Genomic DNA, 25,766 nt, shown 5'->3' on the forward strand with positions numbered 1-25,766 from the left:
CAGAGGCTCCCGGGCTCTGTCCTGGGGAAGACTCCGTCTGGTTCGGGCTTTTGCCCCCCGAGGTGTTAGCCTTGGGAGAAGCCGGCTGGGAAGTCTTGGGCTTGCCACCATCGTGTTTCATTTCTGCACTCTCGCGCAAGCGAGAGTGCGTCCTCAAAGGTGGCTGGCCTAAACATACGCACCTCCCATTGGATTTGCGTGTCCAGGCCATACAAAAACTGCCCTTTCTTGTCCGAATCAGATAAGCCTAATTGTAGACACAAGGTCGAAATTTTATTGGCAAACTGAAGAACTGGTTACGCATTCTAACGCGCTCCCCTGAACTCGTCTTCGAGTCGCTCAAGATAGTGGGGTGGTAGAAACCGCTGCTTAAGGTCGCGGACGAACTCGTCCCACACATAAGCTGCCATACCTGCTCTGGTGTGGCCATGAGCCCATTGAGTCCACCAATGAATGGCCTCACCTTCCAAGTACCAACTAGCTAAGATCACTTTGTCAGTATCTGTTTTCCTAACTGCGGCAAAGTAAGCTTCAAATTGATGTAACCATGAATAAAGAGTTGTGGGATCGAGTTTACCATTATACTTACTGAAATTCATTTTCTCGGGAAAATGATTCGAGGGCGCCGCCGGTGTCAATCTGGCGTCCAAAGCTCTGAGGTAACGCTCGTGTTCCACTCGCCGCATGGCGTCGTCTTCTTGTTGTCGAATCTCCAATGCACGCTTCTGCATCTCAAGCAAGGAGCTTGGCTACGGCTGTGACCCCGCGAGAGGGTCCCTGTGACGAGGATCTGGTATCTGGGATACGGAAGGAGAGGGAGGAGGAGATGGAAAACGCGACGCTGGAGAGCGAGAACGCTCCTCCAGAGCCAAAATCCGCGCCTTCTACTCATCCAACTTGGTTGTCTGGTCTGCGATTGCTCGCATCATCTGCTGGAACATGTCTGTGACACTCAAGCCGGGTGCCCTCGCTGGGCTACCTGGTGCACTCTGGTCCCATGGTTCTGGTTCTCTCTCGTCGCCAAAGCTCGCCATAGCGGGAAAATGCAATTCCTTTCCGGAACGCAATCTGACCATCCACTATCTGTGTGGGAGACTTCCGTAGGCTTCCGGAGGCTAAAAACCAACCGTACTTCGAGGGACAGGAGTCACTCCGAAAGGGGTAGTCCACCGGCGTCTAAAAACCAACCACACGAGCGAAAAAATTTTCTGGTTTTCTTTGCTGAATCTTTGTCCTTGAAGTAGGCTCTGATACCACTGTAATATGCGGAAGCTTCGGAGAAGGATCGGTACTTCAAAACTCAGAAATCAGCACTCTTTTCGCGACGGAATTAATGCACAAACGGAAAGGAGATGTGCAGAAAATAGAGAGAGAAGGGGGAGATGGAGAGGACACAGTATTGGGTCCCAATTACCCTCTGTAGGGCCCCCACCACGGATGGTGTATTTGCTTTATTAGAATGATGTAAATCTGAAAACAAATACAGAAAACTTGACCTTTTCTTGGCTGGAAAATCCTGCCCTTCACCTTCAGAAGTCCACCCCTTTGCTTGGCAATCTCCTTGGCTTGACTGGCCCTTGAGTGGCTTGAGCACTTGGTGAAAACTGAGATGCCTTCATTGTTTTCTTGGCTGGAGTATTTATACTCCCCTTAGCATCCAGTCGGCCAGCTTTATAAAAGCCTCACGACTAGGTCTTTAGCAATAATATGCTTTCACACTATGCAACCTGCTGGCCACTCTGCGCATGCCTGCTGGGACAGTGCCAGGCTGCTAGGCAGCCCTGTGCATGGGTGTGGGACTGCCCCCCACACCTGGCCGACCTGCTGGGTAGGGCTTTTAGCCCTGTCGGCTGCCTGTCCAGAAGCCCTAGGGCTGGCCGACAGCCCTTCCAGCCCATGCCATGGCTGGTGGGCACAGCCTGGGCCCTCCTGGCCCCTTGGGGGTGGTTCTACATCTCCCCCATGCCCACACTAAGAGTGCAAATCTTCGCACTGGGGTAGCCCTATGGGCTGGCCCCATCTCTACATGCAAACCTACATGCCCACAGAGGTCTGGCATCCGGTTGCAAACTAGATACACAGAACATCCGACATCATTCCAGAGGGAGACTCACAGCGCGGACTGGCACTGTTTCATGTGTAGGACAATGCACACCTGACCTTGGACTCATGTGCAGGACAATGCACACCTGACCTCGGACGACTGAGATGGATCCCTGGCTGACTCGTCTCGGACTGGGCTCACATGGGACCAGTTCACCATCCCAGGTCCTGCACCTTCTGTACAGAAATGTCTACGTGGCATCCAAGTGCGGGATGCTCGTGACATCCCCTTCTGCTTAACATGACGGAAGCTGCATAGCCTCCAAATAATCCGTCAATAATGCCAGGTAGTCTTCGAAAAATTCTTTGTCGAGCCATACCGCTTCATGAGTTCCTCGGTCCTGAAACTTCGTGAGGAACTGTCGTAGTCTTCGGCCTGAGCCATGCTTGAAACGGTGCAGAAGGATCTGTTCTGGAACCATTACTTCTGCTTCATCAATAATGTCTGGTTCCACTTCGTCTTTGACCTCTGAAGGGGGTGGACCTGCATATGGCTTTAACCAACTGACATGAAATACATCGTGCATAGTCCAACTCGGAGGTAGCTTTAATTGCATAGACACCTCATTAATCTTTTTCCGGATGGGAAATGGTCCGAAGCTCCTGAAAGACAACTTTGGGCATCGTTTGCCCACCTGCTTCAATCTTTGCTTCATAATCCTAAGATACACCCAATCCCCTTCTGAAAACTTCATGTCCCTTCGGTCTTTATTGGCCTGTCGAGTGTAGGCCTCTTGCGCTTTAGCCAATCTGTCTTTAACGCACTCTAGGATCTCTTGGTAAGACTCCGTCACTCTGTTCGCCTCAGGTACTGAAGACGAAGTCCTGGTTAACAACGACTGGAAAGGCCTTCCAAACGGTGCCTCATATGGAGTCCTGCCAATAGCTGAAGAAAAAGAGTCATTCAAAACAGCTTGAACTAAAGGCAAAAAGGATTCCCACTTACCTTGCTGATCGTGGACATAACACTTCAACACATCAAAGGCTAACTGGTTGTATATCTCTGTCTGGCCATCTGTCTGTGGGTGGAATGCACTGAAAAAATTCAACTTAGTACCAAAATTATCAAACAATGCCCTCCAAAAATGACTGGTAAACTTGGCATCTCGGTCTGACACTATGGTCCTAGGAATCCCGCCAATCGAGTACCAATGCCGAATGAATAGCTGGGCAACATCCTCGGCGGTCACATTGGCCCTGCAAGGAATAAGCATAACAAATTTGCTGAACCTATCAACAATAGTTAAACACTGTGTCTTACGCTTACTCGGACTGGGAGGCAGATTTGTGACAAAGTCCATCGAAATGTCCTGGAAAAGACCCTCAGGAATTGGCAAAGGCTGTAACAACCCTATCTTCTTTCCACGAGGAGCTTTCACCTTTTGACAAATGTCACAGCGTTGTACATATGTAAACACATCACGCCTCATCTTTGGCCAATAGTATTGCCGTTCTAATTTCTCCAGAGTCGAATTCATACCCCTATGACCACCTGTAATGGCGTCATGGACATCATGGAGAAGAGCTGCCCGGAATGACTTCATGACACATAGTCGGCCTTTGTAGAAAAGCCAACCATCGCGTATCAGAAAATGGCATGGTCCTGTGGCATCCAATGCCTGTTCCCACTGTGTACCGAATTCCTCGGAATCCGCGTACGTGTGCTTCATGTCTTCTAGTCCTGTACCAACAAGGTCAAGTCTAGTGGTCTGAATCGTAGATACTTGTCCCTTCCTGCTCAAAGCATCGGCCATTGGATTGGCCTTTCCTGGAAGGTGCTCAATCATGCCACCGAACTGCTGGAATATCTGACTCCAACGGTGTTGTCGATCACTCCACTGTTCACTTGGCATCGTCTGAATCCAGCGCAATGCCTGATGGTCAGTGCGAACCTCGAAGTCACGGCCATACAGGAAATGTTTCCAATGTTTCAAGGTCTGTATAACTACTAGGAGTTCATGATCATAGACTGAGTAGTTCTTTTCGGCGGGCAGAAACTTACGAAAGCTACCGGATGACCATTCTGTTGCAATACACCTCCAATTGCGATGTTACTCGCATCGGTGACCACTTGGTTCTGGAATGCCTCCAACGCTCGTGGAGTCATTCGAATCTTTTGCCTTCTTGTTTTCACTCCCTTTAGCAGATCGGTGAGGTCTGCCGAGAGATCAGAAAACTTGTCAATGTGGGTGGAATGTGCCTGGCATATACCCACAAATGATCTAATGCCATAAGCGGTCTGAGGTACTTCCCAGTTAACAATCTCGGCCACTTTAGCCGGATCAAGTCGAATGCCTTCAGCACTAATTATATATCCCAAGTAATGTACCTGGAACAGATAAAATTCTGACTTCTTGAGTGCTGAGGAGCTTTCTCAGTACAAGAAGGAGGGTAGATGTTTCTTTTGTCACACAAAAGGACATACTTCTCGGGATTGTCCGAAGAAGCCTCCAAAGGCCGCCGCCGCCTCCACAGCTTCCGTGGTGAGCACAGCTCCCACACAGACCCCAGCGGCGACCCCTAGTTCTTCAACCCCCGGTGCTTCAGTTGGTGCAATTATTAGCCGGGAGCTCGAAGATAAGCAGAAGGGCGCCCATGACCAGGAGTATGAGCGCAACGAATTGCTCAAAGCCTTTGGCTACATAGGTGGCCAGAGAGTCGTTGTCTTGTTTGACAGCGGCAGCACGGAGGATGTGGTCACGGAACAGGCCGCTAGGCGTGCCCGTTTCGAGCTGACTCCGGTGGACAAACACGTGGAGGGTTTTAGCACAGGTATGACAACGAGCGTCAAGTATGAAGCTCTAGGTGCTAAGTTAGTGATTCAGGGCATAGAGTTTGTGCGTGACTTTATGGTTGCCCCTCTTGTAGGAGCAGACATAATTTTGGGTATCCAGTGGTTTCACAAGTTTCTTCCTGATGTCAAGTGGGACAAGCACACGTTCCAGATCAATCGGAATGTGTCAAACACCCCGGTGACCATTAAGTGTGAGCCAAGTATTCCAAACTTTTCGCTCATAAGCCACTTGCAGGCTAAGCGCGAAGTCAGGAAAGGCGCACAGTGTGCGATGATTTATATCCAGACAGCCCAGACGGTGGCCAGTGCTTCCGAGAAGTACTCGGTTCTCCATGAAAAGTTCCAGAAGATTTTTCTTCGGGACAGTCTCCCTCCCCAGCTCCCCCCGTCCAGACCGGAGCATCACAGGATTGACCTCCTCCCAGGCTCGGAGCCCCAGAGCAAGTTTCCGTATCGCCTGTGTCTAAGGCAATGGAATCCGAGTTGGACCGCCCACTCCAAGAATTGTTGCAAACTGGCTTCATCCGCCCCAGCACCACTGTAATATGCGGAAGCTTCGGAGAAGGATCGGTACTTCAAAACTCAGAAATCAGCACTCTTTTCGAGACGGAATTAACGCACAAACTGAAAGGAGATGTGCAGAAAATAGAGAGAGAAGGGGGAGATGGAGAGGACACAATATTGGGTCCCAATTACCCTCTGTAGGGCCCCCACCACGGATGGTGTATTTGCTTTATTAGAATGATGTAAATCTGAAAACAAATACAGAAAACTTGACCTTTTCTTGGCTGGAAAATCCTGCCCTTGACCTTCAGAAGTCCACCCCTTTGCTTGGCAATCTCCTTGGCTTGACTGGCCCTTGAGTGGCTTGAGCACTTGGTGAAAACTGAGATGCCTTCATTGTTTTCTTGGCTGGAGTATTTATACTCCCCTTAGCATCCAGTCGGCCAGCTTTATAAAAGCCTCACGACTAGGTCTTTAGCAATAATATGCTTTCACACTATGCAACCTGCTGGCCACTCTGCGCATGCCTGCTGGGACAGTGCCAGGCTGCTGGGCAGCCCTGTGCATGGGTGTGGGACTGCCCCCCACACCTGGCCGACCTGCTGGGTAGGGCTTTTAGCCCTGTCGGCTGCCTGTCCAGAAGCCCTAGGGCTGGCCGACAGCCCTTCCAGCCCATGCCATGGCTGGTGGGCACAGCCTGGGCCCTCCTGGCCCCTTGGGGGTGGTTCTACATCTCCCCCATGCCCACACTAAGAGTGCAAATCTTCGCACTGGGGTAGCCCTATGGGCTGGCCCCATCTCTACATGCAAACCTACATGCCCACAGAGGTCTGGCATCCGGTTGCAAACTAGATACACAGAACATCCGACATCATTCCAGAGGGAGACTCACAGCGCGGACTGGCACTGTTTCATGTGCAGGACAGTGCACACCTGACCTTGGACTCATGTGCAGGACAATGCACACCTGACCTCGGACGACTGAGATGGATCCTTGGCTGACTCGTCCCGAACTGGGCTCACATGGGACCAGTTCACCATCCCAGGTCCTGCACCTTCTGTACAGAAATGTCTACGTGGCATCCAAGTGCGGGATGCACGTGACATCCCCTCCTGCTTAACTTGACGGAAGCTGCATAGCCTCCAAATAATCCGTCAATAATGCCGGATAGTCTTCGAAAAATTCTTTGTCGAGCCATACCGCTTCATGAGTTCCTCGGTCCTGAAACTTCGTGAGGAACTGTCGTAGTCTTCGGCCTGAGCCATGCTTGAAACGGTGCAGAAGGATCTGTTCTGGAACCATTACTTCTGTTTCATCAATAATGTCTGGTTCCGCTTCGTCTTTGACCTCTGAAGGGGGTGGATCTGCATATGGCTTTAACCAACTGACATGAAATACATCGTGCATAGTCCAACTCGGAGGAGGTAGCTTTAACTGCATATACACCTCATTAATCTTTTTCCGGATGGGTTCCACGACGAGCTTTCACCTTTTGACAAATGTCACAGCGTTGTACATATGTAAACACATCACGCCTCATCTTTGGCCAATAGTATTGCCGTTCTAATTTCTCCAGAGTCGAATTCATGCCCCTATGACCACCTGTAATGGCGTCATGGGCATCATGGAGAAGAGCTGCCCGGAATGACTTCATGACACATAGTCGGCCTTTGTAGAAAAGCCAACCATCGCGTATCAGAAAATGGCATGGTCCTGTGGCATCCAATGCCTATTCCCACTGTGTACCGAATTCCTCGGAATCCGCGTACGTGTGCTTCATGTCTTCTAGTCCTGTACCAACAAGGTCAAGTCTAGTGGTCTGAATCGTAGATACTTGTCCCTTCCTGCTCAAAGCATCGGCCACTGGATTGGCCTTTCCTGGAAGGTACTCAATCATGCCACCCAACTGCTAGAATATCTGACTCCAGCGGTGTTGTCGATCACTCCACTGTGCACTTGGCATCGTCTGAATCCAGCGCAATGCCTGATGGTCAGTGCGAACCTCGAAGTCACGGCCATACAGGAAATGTTTCCAATGTTTCAAGGCCTGCATGACTACTAGGAGTTCATGATCATAGACTAAGTAGTTCTTTTCAGCGGGCAGTAACTTACGAGACATGTAAGCTACCGGATGACCATTCTGTTGCAATACACCTCCAATTGCGATGTTACTCGCATCGGTGATCACTTGAAATGGTTCGTCCCACGAGGCAAGGGCTAAACAAGGCGCTTCTGACAAAGCCACCTTGAGGTTCTGGAATGCCTCCAACGCTGGCATATTCCACCCACATTGACCAGTTTTCTGATCTCTCGGCAGACCTCACCGATTTGCTAAAGGGAGTGAAAACAAGAAGGCAAAAGATTCGAATGACTCCACGTGGCATATACCCACAAATGATCTAATGTCATAAGCGGTCTGAGGTACCTCCCAGTTAACAATCTCGGCCACTTTAGCCGGATCAAGTCGAATGCCTTCAGCACTAATTATATATCCCAAGTAATGTACCTGGAACAGATAAAATTCTGACTTCTTGAGTGCTCAGGAGCTTTCTCAGTACAAGAAGGAGGGTAGATGTTTCTTTTGTCACACAAAAGGACATACTTCTCGGGATTGTCCGAAGAAGCCTCCAAAGGCCGCCGCCGCCTCCACAGCTTCCGTGGTGAGCACAGCTCCCACACAGACCCCAGCGGCGACCCCTAGTTCTTCAACCCCCGGTGCTTCAGTTGGAGCAATTATTAGCCGGGAGCTCGAAGATAAGCAGAAGGGCGCCCATGACCAGGAGTATGAGCGCAAGGAATTGCTCAAAGCCTTTGGCTACATAGGTGGCCAGAGAGTCGTTGTCTTGTTTGACAGCGGCAGCACGAAGGATGTGGTCACGGAACAGGCCGCTAGGCGTGCCCGTTTCGAGCTGACTCCGGTGGACAAACACGTGGAGGGTTTTAGCACAGGTATGACAACGAGCGTCAAGTATGAAGCTCTAGGTGCTAAGTTAGTGATTCAGGGCATAGAGTTTGTGCGTGACTTTATGGTTGCCCCTCTTGTAGGAGCAGACATAATTTTGGGTATCCAGTGGTTTCACAAGTTTCTTCCTGATGTCAAGTGGGACAAGCACACGTTCCAGATCAATCGGAATGTGTCAAACACCCCGGTGACCATTAAGTGTGAGCCCGGTATTCCAAACTTTCCGCTCATAAGCCACTTGCAGGCTAAGCGCGAAGTCAGGAAAGGCGCACAGTGTGCGATGATTTATATCCAGACAGCCCAGACGGTGGCCAGTGCTTTCGAGAAGTACTCGGTTCTCCATGAAAAGTTCCAGAAGATTTTTCTTCAGGACACTCTCCCTCCCCAGCTCCCCCCGTCCAGACCGGAGGATCACAGGATTGACCTCCTCCCAGGCTCGGAGCCCCCGAGCAAGTTTCCGTATCGCCTGTGTCTAAGGCAACGGAATCCGAGTTGGACCGCCAACTTCAAAAATGGTTGCAAGCTGGCTTCATCCGCCCCAGCACCACTGTAATATGCGGAACATTCGGAGAAGGATCGGTACTTCAAAACTCAGAAATCAGCACTCTTTTCGCGACGGAATTAACGCACAAACTGAGAGGAGATGTGCAGAAAATAGAGAGAGAAGGGGGAGATGGAGAGGACACAGTATTGGGTCCCAATTACCCTGTGTAGGGCCCCCACCACAGATGGTGTATTTGCTTTATTAGAATGATGTAAATCTGAAAACAGATACAGAAAACTTGACCTTTTCTTGGCTGGAAAATCCTACCCTTGACCTTCATAAGTCCACCCCTTTGCTTGGCAATCTCCTTGGCTTGACTGGCCCTTGAGTGGCTTGAGCACTTGGTGAAAACTGAGATGCCTTCATTGTTTTCTTGGCTGGAGTATTTATACTCCCCTTAGCATCCAGTCGGCCAGCTTTATAAAAGCCTCACGACTAGGTCTTTAGCAATAATATGCTTTCACACTATGCAACCTGCTGGCCACTCTGCGCATGCCTGCTGGCCACTCTGCGCATGCCTGCTGGGACAGTGCCAGGCTGCTGGGCAGCCCTGTGCATGGGTGTGGGACTGCCCCCCACACCTGGCGGACCTGCTGGGTAGGGCTTTTAGCCCTGTCGGCTGCCTGTCCAGAAGCCCTAGGGCTGGCCTACAGCCCTTCCAGCCCATGCCATGGCTGGTGGGCACAGCCTGGGCCCTCCTGGCCCCTTGGGGGTGGTTCTACATCTCCCCCATGCCCACACTAAGAGTGCAAATCTTCGCACTGGGGTAGCCCTATGGGCTGGCCCCATCTCTACATGCAAACCTACATGCCTACAGAGGTCTGGCATCCGGTTGCAAACTAGATACACAAAACATCCGACATCATTCCAGAGGGAGACTCGCAGCGCGGACTAGCACTGTTTCATGTGCAAGACAGTGCACACCTGACCTCGGACGACTGAGATGGATCCTTGGCTGACTCGTCCCGAACTGGGCTCACATGGGACCAGTTCACCATCCCACGTCCTGCACCTTCTGTACAGAAATGTCTACGTGGCATCCAGGTGCGGGATGCACGTGACATCCCCTTCTGCTTAACTTGACGGAAGGTGCATAGCCTCCAAATAATCCGTCAATAATGCCGGATAGTCTTCGAAAAATTCTTTGTCGAGCCATACCGCTTCATGAGTTCCTCGGTCCTGAAACTTCGTGAGGAACTGTCGTAGTCTTCGGCCTGAGCCATGCTTGAAACGGTGCAGAAGGATCTGTTCTGGAACCATTACTTCTGCTTCATCAATAATGTCTGGTTCCGCTTCATCTTTGACCTCTGAAGGGGGTGGACCTGCATATGGCTTTAATCAACTGACATGAAATACATCGTACATAGTCCAACTCGGAGGTAGCTTTAACTGCATAGACACCTCATTAATCTTTTTCCGGATGGGAAATGGTCCGAAGCTCCTGAAAGACAACTTTGAGCATCGTTTGCCAACCTGCTTCAATCTTTGCTTCATAATCCGAAGATACACCCAATCCCCTTCTGAAAACTTCATGTCCCTTCGGTCTTTATTGGCTTGTCGAGTGTAGGCCTCTTGCGCTTTAGCCAATCTGTCTTTAACGAACTCTAGGATCTCTTGGTAAGACTCCGTCACTCTGTTCGCCTCAGGTACTGAAGACGAAGTCCTGGTTAACAACGACTGGAAAGGCCTTCCAAACGCTGCCTCATATGGAGTCCTGCCAATAGCTGAAGAAAAAGAGTCATTCAAAACAGCTTGAACTAAAGGCAAAAACGATTCCCACTTACCTTGCTGATCGTGGACATAACACTTCAACACATCAAAGGCCAACTGGTTGTATATCTCTGTCTGGCCATCTGTCCGTGGGTGGAATGCACTGGAAAAATTCAACTTAGTACCAAAATTATCAAACAATGCCCTCCAAGAATGACTGGTAAACTTGGCATCTCGGTCTGACACTATGGTCCTAGGAATCCCGCCAATCGAGTACCAATGCCGAATGAATAGCTGGGCAACATCCTCGGCGGTCACATTGGCCCTGCAAGGAATAAGCATAACAAATTTGCTGAACCTATCAACAATAGTTAAACACTGTGTCTTACGCTTACTCGGACTGGGAGGCAGATTTGTGACAAAGTCCATCGAAATGTCCTGGAAAAGACCCTCAGGAATTGGCAAAGGCTGTAACAACCCTATCTTCTTTCCACGAGGAGCTTTCACCTTTTGACAAATGTCACAGCGTTGTACATATGTAAACACATCACGCCTCATCTTTGGCCAATAGTATTGCCGTTCTAATTTCTCCAGAGTCGAATTCATACCCCTATGACCACCTGTAATGGCGTCATGGACATCATGGAGAAGAGCTGCCCGGAATGACTTCATGACACATAGTCGGCCTTTGTAGAAAAGCCAACCATCGCGTATCAGAAAATGGCATGGTCCTGTGGCATCCAATGCCTGTTCCCACTGTGTACCGAATTCCTCGGAATCCGCGTACGTGTGCTTCATGTCTTCTAGTCCTGTACCAACAAGGTCAAGTCTAGTGGTCTGAATCGTAGATACTTGTCCCTTCCTGCTCAAAGCATCGGCCATTGGATTGGCCTTTCCTGGAAGGTGCTCAATCATGCCACCGAACTGCTGGAATATCTGACTCCAACGGTGTTGTCGATCACTCCACTGTTCACTTGGCATCGTCTGAATCCAGCGCAATGCCTGATGGTCAGTGCGAACCTCGAAGTCACGGCCATACAGGAAATGTTTCCAATGTTTCAAGGTCTGTATAACTGCTAGGAGTTCACGATCATAGACTTAGTAGTTCTTTTCGGCGGGCAGTAACTTACGAGACATGTAAGCTACCGGATGACCATTCTGTTGCAATACACCTCCAATTGCGATGTTACGCGCATCGGTGATCACTTGAAATGGTTCGTCCCATGAGGCAAGGGCTAAACAAGGCGCTTCTGACAAAGCCACCTTGAGGTTCTGGAATGCCTCCAACGCTCGTGGAGTCATTCGAATCTTTTGCCTTCTTGTTTTCACTCCCTTTAGCAGATCGGTGAGGTCTGCCGAGAGATCAGAAAACTTGTCAATGTGGGTGGAATATGCCTGGCATATACCCACAAATGATCTAATGTCATAAGCAGTCTGAGGTACTTCCCAGTTAACAATCTCGGCCACTTTAGCCGGATCAAGTCGAATGCCTTCAGCACTAATTATATATCCCAAGTAATGTACCTGGAACAGATAAAATTCTGACTTCTTTTCATTGACATAGAGCTCGTTGCTTTCCAACAACTTAAGGACTTTCTCCACATCAATGTCATGCTGCTCAACTGTAGCTGAAAATATGAGTATGTCGTCCAGAAATATGAACACGCACTCTCCAATCAACTCCCGAAAAATACGCATCATCATGCGGTTAAATGTAGCTGGGGCGTTCCTCAAACCAAATGGCATGACCACAAATTCATAGTGGGCCCGTTCTGTACGGAAGGCTGTCTTGGGGACGTCCCCCTCTACAATCCGTACCTGGTGGTATCCACTCTTTAAATCCAGTTTGGAGAACACCTTAGCTCCATTCAGCCTCTCGAGAATATAGTCAATTCGAGGCATCGGGAATCTGCTCTTGATAGTCAGCTTGTTGAGTGCACGATAATCGACACACAACCGAGAAGACCCATCTTTCTTCTTGACAAACAAGATCGGTGCTGCAAATGGCGACACGCTGGGGCGGATGAAGCCAGCTTGCAACAATTCTTGGAGTTGGCGGTCCAACTCCGATTCCATTGCCTTAGACAGGCGATACGGAAACTTGCTCGGGGGCTCCAAGCCTGGGAGGAGGTCGATCCTGTGATCCTCCGCGGTCTGGACGGGGGGAGCTGGGGAGGGAGACTGTCCCGAAGAAAAATCTTCTGGAACTTTTCATGGAGAACCGAGTACTTCTCGGAAGCACTGGCCACCGTCTGGGCTGTCTGGATATAAATCATCGCACACTGTGCGCCTTTCCTGACTTCGCGCTTAGCCTGCAAGTGGCTTATGAGCGGAAAGTTTGGTCACCTGGGTGTTTGACACATTCCGATTGATCTGGAACGTGTGCTTGTCCCACTTGACATCAGGAAGAAACTTGTGAAACCACTGGATACCCAAAATTATGTCTGCTCCTACAAGAGGGGCAACCATAAAGTCACACACAAACTCTATGCCCTGAATCACTAACTTAGCACCTAGAGCTTCATACTTGACGCTCGTTGCCATACCTGTGCTAAAACCCTCCACCTGTTTGTCCACCGGAGTCAGCTCGAAACGGGCACGCCTAGCGGCCTGTTCCGTGACCACATCCTCCGTGCTGCCGCTGTCAAACAAGACAACGACTCTCTGGCCACCTATGTAGCCAAAGGATTTGAGCAATTCGTTGCGCTCATACTCCTGGTCATGGGCGCCCTTCTGCTTATCTTCGAGCTCCCGGCTAATAATTGCTCCAACTGAAGCACCGGGGGTTGAAGAACTAGGGGTCGCCGCTGGGGTCTGTGTGGGAGCTGTGCTCACCACGGAAGCTGTGGAGGCGGCGGCGGCCTTTGGAGGCTTCCTCGGACAATCCCGAGAAGTATGTCCTTTTGTGTGACAAAAGAAACATCTACCCTCCTTCTTGTACTGAGAAAGCTCCTCAGCACTCAACTTGCCTCCTGTCTTGCCTGCCTCCGCTTTCTGGTCTGGAGTAAGCTTAGACGCATTGTTCGAGTTCTTGGAGCCAGAGGCTCCCGGGCTCTGTCCTGGGGAAGACCCCGTCTGGTTCTGGCTTTTGCCCCCCGAGGTGTTAGCCTTGGGAGAAGCCGGCTGGGAAGTCTTGGGCTTGCCACCATTGTGTTTCATTTCTGCACTCTCGCGCAAGCGAGAGTGCGTCCTCAAAGGTGGCTGGCCTAAACATACGCACCTCCCATTGGATTTACGTAGTCCAGGCCATACAAAAACTGCCCTTTCTTGTCCGAATCAGATAAGCCTAATTGTAGACACAAGGTCGAAATTTTATTGGCAAACTGAAGGACTGGTTGCGCATTCTGATGCGCTCCCCTGAACTCGTCTTCGAGTCGCTCAAGGTAGTGGGGCGGTAGAAACCGCTGCTTAAGGTCACGGACGAACTCGTCCCACACATAAGCTGCCATACCTGCTCTGGTGTGGGCATGAGCCCATTGAGTCCACCAATGAATGGCCTCACCTTCCAAGTACCAACTAGCTAAGATCACTTTGTCAGTATCTGTTTTCCTAACTGCGGCAAAGTAAGCTTCAAATTGATGTAACCATGAATAAAGAGTTGTGGGATCGAGTTTACCATTATACTTACTGAAATTCATTTTCTCGGGAAAATGATTCGAGGGCGCCGCCGGTGTCAATCTGGAGTCCAAAGCTCTGAGGTAACGCTCGTGTTCCACTCGTCGCATGGCGTCGTCTTCTCGTTGTCGAATCTCCAATGCACGCATCTGCATCTCAAGCAAGGAGCTTGGCTGCGGCTGTGACCCCGCGAGAGGGTCCCTCTGACGAGGATCTGGTATCTGGGATACGGAAGGAGAGGGAGGAGGAGATGGAAAACGCGACGCTGGAGAGCGAGAACGCTCCTCCAGAGCCAAAATCCGCGCCTTCTGCTCATCCAACTTGGTTGTCTGGTCTACGATTGCTCGCATCATCTGCTGGAACATGTCTGTGACACTCAAGCCGGGTGCCCTCGCTGGGCTGCCTGGTGCACTTTGGTCCCATGGTTCTGGTTCTCTCTCGTCGCCAAAGCTCGCCATAGCGGGAAAATGCAATTCCTTTCCGGAACGCAATCTGACCATCCACTATCTGTGTGGGAGACTTCCGGAGGCTTCCAGAGACTAATAACCAACCGTCCTTCGAGGGACAGGAGTCACTCCGAAAGGGGTAGTCCACCGGCGTCTAAAAACCAACCACACAAGCGAAAAAAAATTCTGGTTTTCTTTGCTGAATCTTTGTCCTTGAAGTAGGCTCTGATACCACTGTAATATGCGGAAGCTTCGGAGAAGGATCGGTACTTCAAAACTCAGAAATCAGCACTCTTTTCGTGACGGAATTAACGCACAAACTGAAAGGAGATGTGCAGAAAATAGAGAGAGAAGGGGGAGATGGAGAGGACACAGTATTGGGTCCCAATTACCCTCTGTAGGGCCCCCACCACGGATGGTGTATTTGCTTTATTAGAATGATGTAAATCTGAAAACAAATACAGAAAACTTGACCTTTTCTTGGCTGGAAAATCCTGCCCTTCACCTTCAGAAGTCCACCCCTTTGCTTGGCAATCTCCTTGGCTTGACTGGCCCTTGAGTGGCTTGAGCACTTGGTGAAAACTGAGATGCCTTCATTGTTTTCTTGGCTGGAGTATTTATACTCCCCTTAGCATCCAGTCGGCCAGCTTTATAAAAGCCTCACGACTAGGTCTTTAGCAATAATATGCTTTCACACTATGCAACCTGCTGGCCACTCTGCGCATGCCTGCTGGGACAGTGCCAGGCTGCTGGGCAGCCCTGTGCATGGGTGTGGGACTGCCCCCCACACCTGGCCGACCTGCTGGGTAGGGCTTTTAGCCCTGTCGGCTGCCTGTCCAGAAGCCCTAGGGCTGGCCGACAGCCCTTCCAGCCCATGCCATGGCTGGTGGGCACAGCCTGGGCCCTCCTGGCCCCTTGGGGGTGGTTCTACATCTCCCCCATGCCCACACTAAGAGTGCAAATCTTCGCACTGGGGTAGCCCTATGGGCTGGCCCCATCTCTACATGCAAACCTACATGCCCACAGAGGTCTGGCATCCGGTTGCAAACTAGATACACAGAACATCCGACATCATTCCAGAGGGAGACTCACAGCGCGGACTGGCACTGTTTCATGTGCAGGACAGTGCACACCTGACCTTGGACTCATGTGCAGGACAATGCACACCTGACCTCGGACGACTGAGATGGATCCCTGGCTAACTCGTCCCGGACTGGGCTCACATGGGACCAATTCACCATCCCAGGTCCTGCACCTTCTGTACAGAAATGTCTACGTGGCATCCAAGTGCGGGATGCACGTGACACACATGCTGCAATTTAGTGTCTACAGCCTCTAAGGCTGGCCTACAAGGGGTATGGGTTGCCTAGCATCATATGCAAGGCACACACCATGCCTTATGGCTGGCCTATGCACCTATGCTTTTACATTCTTTAATATGCTTTGTGTATGCATCTACTTCTCATGCCCTAATCCTCAGATGACCTAAATGCTTGTTCTCCAAGTGGGTTAAGGAACTACCCTCACACCTAAGGCTAGGAGACTGATGTAGACATATACAAAGATATGACCTTGTAGGCTAGTCTAGTACTTAGTCTTTTTTATGTTCTACTTGGGTACTATATATACCAAGTACTTTGTATCTCTTATCCATCGAACATCTATTGGAGCTTTCTTGTGTGAGCACATTTCGTTCACTCGTGTTCACTCCTTGTCTCCATCTTTGTTCCTTCATGTGGTATCAGAGCATTCGTCACTAGAACCCAGATTCAGCCTTGCCTTCCGTCTCGCGGCAAGTTCCCTGGTGTTCTTGTGTTGCTTTCGATCCGACATTCAGCTTGCTCCACTTTCCAGCTTGTTTCCTGACAGTTGGCCGCGAGATTTCTTCGGTTTACTTTAGCCATTGCTGCCCCGGGTACTCTATTTCAGGTCGCCTACTCTCTGAGATTACCAAGAGCAAGTTTGTTTAATTTTTGCATTGCCGCGCACGCGCGCGCGCGCAGTTTACAGACTTATTGGTGGAGTTAAGCTCTTGAAATCAATCTCGGTGTTCCTGGAGCTGTGGAGCCAAGTGTCTTGGGGTAATACCCCCCTTTCGGAGCTGTTCGTGCACTCAGAATTTCATTCTGAGCTACGCTTCAAAAGTTGACTTTTTGTGGGCTACGATTAGCATACAGCACGCTCCTATTCAACACGACTTTGTTCCTGGTAAGAATCCCTTTCATCCTTACAGGATCTCGGTGAACAGGTACCTCTTGCTTGGACACAGTTGCCAGCTTGCAATTTCAGATTGTGTTGGCAAGTGATTGAATGCATTTTCAGATTTGAGGTGCAGTGGTTTATGCCTTGGCAGTGATTGCAAAGAGCCTATTTGCTCTGTGTTGCAAGGAGCCTGTTTGCTCTTGGTTGCATTGGGTTTTACTTGCAGTATTTGCAATCAGTTATTTGTGTAGGCACTATGTCTCTTTCAGAGAACTTTGGCACTATTACAGATGGGGACAAATTGGAAGGTCCAAACTATGCCTTGTGGTCATTTATGCTTCGCAACATTTTGGTTGGCAAGGGACTGTGGGATATTGTGAGTGGTGACGAAACTAGGCCAGCTGCTGCTGCAGCTAGTTCATCTTCATCCATCTCATCTTCATCCACAGCTCCTACTCCTGCCTTATTGGAGGAGCAAAGGAGGTTTGATAGGAGAAATGCCCAGGCTCTGTCCTTGATTTCCCTCTCAGTGAAGAGGCACATTATGTCTACCATCAAGTCCTGCAAATATGCTAAAGCTGCTTGGGATAAATTGGAATTCATGTACCATGTCAAGAATGAAGCTAGAGTGCTAGCTTTGACAAATCAACTCAAGGAGTTGAAGATGGAAGAAGGGCAGACAATTACAGAGCACATTGCTAAGATTACTGATCTTAGAGATCAATTAGCAGGTGTTGATGAGGAGATAGAGGACAGAAAGCTGGTCACTATCACTCTCAATAGCCTGGCTCCGTCGTTTGGCACTTTTGTTACCTCTTTGTCTATCATGCTTAGGGCTGCTCCTGTTTCATTTGATGAGTTGGTAGGTCTGCTCCTGCAAGAAGAGGAAAGAACCTCTAATTTTGCTCATTCATCCCGCCAAGGTGAGCAAGCTCTTGCCATGCAAGGAAAGGGCAAATTTCAGTCAAAAGGAGGCAATTTTCAGAAAAAAAACAGCCATGGATTTCAGCCCAAAAGTGAGGGCAATGCAAGCTCTCAGGCAAGTCCCGCATCTCAGAAGAAGGGCAAATGTAACTATTGCAAAAAGCCTGGTCATTACATTGCAGAGTGTCAGAAGAGGATTGCTAATGAGAAAAAGAGGGGGGTTACAAACAGTAATTTTGTTGCACCTGCTGAAAATTCAAATGCCTCTTCTCATGCACATTATGCCCAGGATGACAAGGATTTTGCTTTTGGTGTTGTGGATCATGAGATCATTGACACAAGGGGGGAATCCAGTATGTCCAGTATGTCACATGCTACACATGCTCATGCTCTTATTGAGCCAGTGCCAGAGGGTATTGATGCATCTTTGGCGACCACTGATCCTTGGTATTTGGATAGTGGTGCTTCTAAGCATATGACTCATCACAAAGATTGGTTTGAGGACATTACACCTGTTCATGGCAGACAGGTTGTTTGTGCCAATGATGCCACACAGGATATCACGGGAGTGGGACATGTTCCTATTCTTTTCGATGGTTCAGGGAAGAAACAATACATCCGTGATGTTTGGTATGTTCCAGATTTGAAAAAGAATCTGATTTCAGTTTCTTCCATTGCTTATGACCAACATATGTTGGTAGAGTTTCAGGGCAGCCAATGCAGGATTAAGGATCCTAAAAAGGGTTATGCTATTGTGGCTACAGGCACTTATGAGAAGGGGTTGTACAAGCTTGATGCTCAGCCCTATACTCAGCATGCTATGGCTGTATCATGTGTATCTCAGGGTGATTTATGGCATGCAAGGTTTGGCCATGTTCATCATAGGGCATTGACCTATTTGTTTAACAACAATATGGTCATTGGAATGCCAAAATTACAGCAGCCAGTCAATGAAGTATGTGAAGGGTGTGCTCTTGGCAAATTGCACCACTTACCTTTCAAAAAGGATGGGAAAGGTGATGTGAAGGCAATAAGAGCATTGCAAATAGTGCACAGTGATGTTTGTGGCCCCATGAATGTTACTACTCATAGAGGGGCAAGGTACTTTGTTACCTTCATTGATGACTATTCCAGATTTACATGGCTCTTTCTCATGAAGAACAAATCAGAGGTGTTTTATTGGTTCAAGATATTCAAGGCTATGGCTGAGAATCAGACCAATTCCAAGATACAAACACTTAACACAGATAGAGGGGGAGAGTACACTTCAGATGTATTTGAAGGCTATTTGCGAGAATATGGCATCAAACATCATTTGACTGTGCCATACACACCCCAGCACAATCCTATTGCCGAAAGGAAGAATAGGACTCTTGTGGAAATGACAAGGTGCATGCTGAAATTCAAGAAAATCTCAAAAGGATTTTGGGGAGAGGCCATTACTACAGCCACATACATTTTGAACAGATGCCCAACAAAAGCTTTGGTTGACAGGACACCATTTGAGGCATACTATGGGTACAAGCCCAAGGTCAATCATTTCAGAATTTTTGGGTCGGTTGCTTATGCTTTGATCCCTGCTCAACATAGAACTAAGCTTGATGACAAGAGTGTCAAGTGCATATTTGTGGGGTACAGTATTGAGAGTAAAGGATTTCGTTTGTATGATCCTGTTACTCGGAGGGTTATTATCAGTAGAGATGTTGCCTTTGCTGAAAATGAAACCATGCAACCGGTCAATGTTGACTTGCCACCATATGATGATGTGCCTCTTGATATTATTCAGTTTGATAATGATGAGATGGATTCTCCATCCTCCTCACCCAGTTCAGATTTGGTGCCACGTGTTGAGGGGGGATTTCCCTCAAATGTTCTAGAAGGGCAGCCAGCTAGTGGGGCAGGACAGCCACATGTTTGGAAACATTACCACCGTCGTGCCAAGGATGCTACACCCAGTGGTACAGCCAGCAGTAGTGCTGAAAATTCAGTTCCAAAATGGGCACGGTTGACCCTCAGAGAAGCTAATGTTCAGCCAACTTTGGGGAGAACCAGGACAGCCACAAAGAATGCATCATCACAGGTGAATTATGCTTTGATGGCTTCAGTTATGGAAGCTGAAATTGAGCCTCAAAGATTTGAGGATGCCAAGGAACATCCCGCATGGCAGGAAGCCATGAAATCAGAAATTAGATCCATTGAAACGAATGCCACATGGGATTTGGTTGATAAGCCCATTGGAAAGAATGTTGTTGGCACAAAATGGATCTATAAGGTTAAGTATCATGCAGATGGTACTGTTGAAAAACACAAGGCCCGGCTAGTTGCCAAGGGGTATGCCCAAAAGGAGGGAGTTGATTATGAGGAGACCTTTGCTCCGGTAGCCAAGATGACTACCATTCGGTCTGTCATCTCTCTTGCTGCAAGTTATGGCTGGCCCGTCTTTCAGATGGATGTCAAGACTGCCTTCTTGAACGGTGATTTACAGGAGGAAGTTTATGTGCAGCAACCCCAAGGTTTTGAGGTTAAGGGACAAGAGCACAAGGTGTGCAAGCTACACAAGGCGTTGTATGGGCTCAAACAAGCACCCCGTGCCTGGTATCACAAGATACATCAGTATTTGCTGTCCCAGGGCTTTGTGAACACACATACAGAGTCCAATCTATATGTTCTGCAAGAAAAATCAGATTTGCTGGTTTTAGTTCTTTATGTGGATGATATACTACTCACAGGCAGTAGTACTCAGCAAATGGATCTATAAGGTTAAGTATCATGCAGATGGTACTGTTGAAAAACACAAGGCCCGGCTAGTTGCCAAGGGGTATGCCCAAAAGGAGGGAGTTGATTATGAGGAGACCTTTGCTCCGGTAGCCAAGATGACTACCATTCGGTCTGTCATCTTGGCTACCGGAGCAAAGGTCTCCTCATAATCAACTCCCTCCTTTTGGGCATACCCCTTGGCAACTAGCCGGGCCTTGTGTCAGACATTTGATATGACAGATTTGGGCCTCTTGCACTATTGTCTTGGCATTGAGTTCTGGCAAACCCAGGAGGGGATATGTATGTCACAGACAAAGTATGCAAAGAGTCTCTTGCAGAAATTTAAGATGGAAAATTGCAAACCTGTGGCCACTCCATTGACAAAAGGCCTTAAGCTTTCAAAGCATGACACAGCAGAGAAGTTTGATGGCACACTTTATAGACAGTTGGTGTGTAGTTTTATCTATCTGTGTTCTACCAGGGCTGATATTGCACATGCCACAGGGGTGCTAAGTCAGTTCATGCATTGTCCCACAGTCACACATTGGCAAGAAGCCAAGAGGGTTCTCAGGTATCTGCAGGGCACTCTTACTCATGGATTGCACTATGCTGCAAATTGTGACATTTCTCTGAGTGGTTTCACAGACTCAGATTGGTCAGGGGACATGGATGATAGAAAATCAACCACCGGCTATTGCTTCTCATTGGGTTCAGCATGCATATCTTGGCTCAGTAAGAAGCAAGACCGTGTTTCTCTTTCCTCTAGTGAAGCAGAGTATAGAGCAGCAAACGCAGCCACTACAGAAGCAATGTGGTTAAGGAAGCTTATGTTTGATTTGCATCATGCACAAGATGGTGAGGCCAGCTCAATTTTGTGCGACAGTGTGAGTTGCATTGCCATTGGGAAAAATCCTGTTTTTCATGCCCGCATGAAACACATTGAGAATCATTATCATTATGTTCGGGATTGTATACAGGATGGCTTCATTGATCTTATCTATTGTCCTACTGAGGATAATGTGGCGGATATCTTCACTAAAAGCCTGTCAGCTCCACTTTTTACTCGTCATCGACAAGGCTTGGGGATACGAGATATAACAACAATGTCAAGGGGGGTTATAAAATGACATTGTTATTCATGTGTTACCCCATAGGTTGCTATATCCTGATGGATGAATTTGTGCAACCATGGTACTTCAGGTGCCCTAGGTACTTCTGAGACGTTTCCAGAGTACTTCAGTCATATCTTTGAGGGGGGATTTGTAGACATATACAAAGATATGACCTTGTAGGCTAGTCTAGTACTTAGTCTTTTTTATGTTCTACTTGGGTACTATATATACCAAGTACTTTGTATCTCTTATCCATCGAACATCTATTGGAGCTTTCTCGTGTGAGCACATTTCGTTCACTCGTGTTCACTCCTTGTCTCCATCTTTGTTCCTTCAACTGACCTACGTAGCTCGTGCCTGACATGTCCCGCGGACTAAGATCACAATGGGGTTACAGCATACGACAAGTATCCCTAAAAAGGTACTGTTTTCTGTATAAGTATAGCTCTGTTGATGAGCCAATGTGTCACACTACACCCCAGAGGTTGCTCTTTTGAAGATGCAAGTCTTTTAAAAAAACAGTACATTTTCTATAGAAGTTGCTCTATTCGCAAGATTGATACCTGTTTCATAGTAGAAGACTTGAAGACAGACTTTGTTCAAGGGAGAAACAAACAAAACCCATGTGAAGCGTCGAAGTAGACGACCCGGCCTCATGTTCAAAGATAAGTAGGATGAGAGGTCACATGCATCAAGCCTCGGACACATGTATCATTTCTACTAGACCATGGGAAGAGAGAGACCATTGTGAGCCCTCATTTATGAAGGGACAGGATTGTTTAATGTTATGTGAGGTTTACACAAGGTAGATTAGGTGCGCATGTGAAGAATTAACCAATGTCGCCCACAGGCAAAAATTCTAGGAGAATGAGAACAGTAGGAACCAGAAAGCAATGGAAAACCAGCGTTGGACATTGTTGGGCCTTGTTGGAAATGTGTGATAGTATGGATGTTGGATAAGCGTTGTTATATAGAAGCTTGTGCATTTTGTACAGTGTAGCGTATGGAGCACCCTGTATGATACACACATGTGGGTACACAAAGTACCATACCAATCACAAGGTTGAGTATGAGTACAGAATGCAACTATGCATTTGCAAACAAGAGGAGATATTGGTGCTTGAGCCAACAAAGAGGCAGACCTCCAAACACCTAATCAATTTGTAATCCAAAAAGGGTTGGACAGTGGACAATGTTGATTCACCCCAGTGATGCTTCTAATTTCATTAAGCATCCTTGTTCGAGTTCTTATCCATCCAGTGACATGCTCATAGAGAGCCATTATTTCCCAAAAAAGATTTGATGGGAAGGCTTAGTGCTTGAAGTCTGCCAAAGAGCTTCTGCTTCGAATTTCATTAAGCATCCCTGTTGGAGTTCTTATCCATCCAGTGACATGCTCATAGAGTGCCATTATTTCCCAAAAAAATTTGATGGGAAGTTTTAGTGCTTGAAGTCTGCCAAAGAGCTTCTTGAATGGAACCATGTCAAAAGCTAAAATAGCAGTCGATTTTCCAAGAACCAGCATGTGCTTCTTCAATAACAGCCCTCAAGTGAGATATGATGCAAATTGGATTAACTATGCCTAAAAACGAGCACGACGCACGTCCTCTAGCCCACATGTTATTTCCCTTAACGAAAGTGTTGATCAAAGATTAAGGACCTAAGACGTAGATCATCCTCGTAGAATGGCTCACCATGATTGTCCTGTAATTATTGGGCTCCATGGGGTTCCCAGCCTTGTGGATAGGAATAATATTAAATGACCAAGATATAAAAAAACCTTGACATAATGCATGATTGAATAGTTTAGCCAGTACTCGTGCAAGGACTTTCCAACCATAGGCAAAAAAAAATTAGTGTGTGTGGAGGCCTTCATGATTCTTAGCTCTCCCGTTGTTTTGCATCCCTCCAATTAGCTAAGGTACAAAGAGAGGAGGTTGAAGGCCTTCCAAAACGGGACATCAAGCAATGCTTGTGCATGTGTGCTCTAAAGCTATGTTAGAGAATGAGGCAGATACCTCTTTCCAAGGTCCTTCAGGAAGAAAGATGGGTGCTGCAGGTATGTAAGTGCCAGCAGGTGCTGGGTCCAATGCAACTGCTCGAAAAATTCTATGATTTCCATGCTGGGCAACAGAGAGATGCAATGCTCACATGAGTTCAGGGAGAGTATGTTCTCTGCCTACAAAGGAAGAGTACAACTTGCAAAGCCTTAGATTATGTACTCACAGTATGAAGGGTACCCATTTGTAGTGAAACCCTCGAGGAGGGAAAGGCAGCAAGGTGCGAGATGTTTGGACCAAACCCCAAAAATGAAGGATTTGCATGCCAGTTCTGTTGGGCGAGCATGATTAGGTTCATTGATTTGCTTTCTGTAGCTGCCCACCAAGCTATGTCTCCTTGTAAGAAGCTCGCCCGTTAGAATTTGAAGTCCCAGCCTTCATAAAGACCCCGGCCACTGGCTAGTATATACTCCCTCCACTCACTAATGGTTTCCTACATTACATTGCCAAAGGCACTTTACCTCACCAAATCTTTGTTAGTATAAACTCAATACCATCTTCTCAACATGTATCTCACTTTGATGTATAATGCACATTTGTTAGGCCCTTATTATGAAGAAAAACCATGGTGCATATGTCTTTAGTGGGAACCCTGACTTAGACGTCGATGGGGTCATTATTGTAACCATTGATGATGGTTAGGAGATGGTTAGGGGTACGAGCGTTAGCTGGGGTTTGGGGTACGAGGTGACGGTATGAGGAATATTCTCTAGAATATTATCTCAGATACTAGGTCCATCGTTAGTGGTCAGTGGCCCATGTGATACGCGGGCGCTGCCCTCGTTGTATACCCCTCTACCACACCACCTACAGTACTATATATGGACATGGTTACCATGAGCTAAGGTATCCAATGCTTGTGAGTATCCACCCCCCTCTACACCTCGTACATACTCCATCCACAGTCTGTCTAGATCGCCATCTAAGCTCTACTTGAGAGCGCACGGGTGGATAGCACCATCACTTGTACCTCTTTGGTATAATCAGAATTTTAAATTCTCTCCATTATGTATGTATTGCATTGTCTATTGTGCTTTATCTTGCTATCTCTTTCCGATGTGCCATATTCTTATAATCTTTACATCCTGGGCCACTGTAATAAGGCACCAAAATATTTTAATACAAAGCATTAATTCAATGATCAAAAGTTGCTTTTATTTTTATAAGATTTTCCTTTTGTTAGTTTACCCTCCACTTTTACAAGTATGGTAAATATTTAAAAACAAAATTATCCTTACAATGTTACATACATTCTGCCGTTTTTGTGCCATGTAACGCTTCCCATAATGCAAAATAGAGGACACTCACCAAAATAGAATTGCTCTGCAATGAACCTTCTTATCTCCTTTTACCCTTTATGCAAAAAAAGTCAAGCCTGAGTATTAGAATCATAGTAATAATTAAATTTTCATCAAAAGTATAATTTTCTATTTTCTCAGGGGGGTTGTTCCCATGGGTCTAACTGTGGTTCTCATGGTCTTACTAGACCTTCATGGGCCCCATACTCATGAATCATTAGAAATCCTTTATGACCTCTCAATCTCCTATCAAGCAACCTTTACGTACCCACAAGGAAACCAAGGCAAAGGAAGAAAAAGGAAAACAAAGAAAGGAAGCTTCTTAGGTTATCATGGTAGAAAAGGAATTCCATATTGAATTTTTTAAAATGGTGGTTCATAATCATTGTAGGCTTGGTGTAATATTGATTTAGCCTAGTGGTTTAAAGGACTACTTGTACTATATATATATATATATATATATATATATATATATATATATATATATGTATGTATGTATATGTATATATATATGTATGTATGTATGTATGTATGTATGTATATATGCATATATGTGTATATATATGTATGTATATATGTATGTATGTATGTATGTATGTATGTGTATATGTATGTATGTATGTGTATATGTATGTATATATGCATATATGTGTGTGTGTGTGTATATATATATATATATATATATATATATATATATATATATGTATATGTATATGTATATATTTATGTATGTA

At 47.3% G+C, this 25,766-nt stretch overlaps 1 protein-coding gene across 9 annotated transcripts in view; it reads right to left on the reverse strand.

The window, feature by feature from the left end:
- LOC147609401 (arginine biosynthesis protein ArgJ family) overlaps positions 1-24,151 on the reverse strand; it is a 146,434-nt gene extending 122,283 nt beyond the window's left edge. For all 9 annotated transcript variants that reach the window (XR_015264225.1, XR_015264223.1, XR_015264224.1 and 6 more), the window contains exons 1-2: positions 23,901-24,151; positions 23,693-23,797 (exon numbers count right to left, since the gene is read on the reverse strand). Coding sequence is in view for 5 of the 9 variants with exons in the window: in XM_086787467.1 (XP_086643593.1) it covers positions 23,693-23,797; positions 23,901-24,032 (237 nt within the window). In the remaining 4 variants the exon portion in view is untranslated. The remainder of the gene's footprint in view (positions 1-23,692; positions 23,798-23,900) is intronic.
- Positions 24,152-25,766: the final 1,615 nt, after the last annotated feature.

The sequence above is a fragment of the Cibotium barometz genome, chromosome 51 (assembly GCF_041138505.1).
Source record: "Cibotium barometz isolate CiBa-2024 chromosome 51, ASM4113850v1, whole genome shotgun sequence".
In the NCBI taxonomy this organism is placed as follows: domain Eukaryota; kingdom Viridiplantae; phylum Streptophyta; class Polypodiopsida; order Cyatheales; family Cibotiaceae; genus Cibotium; species Cibotium barometz.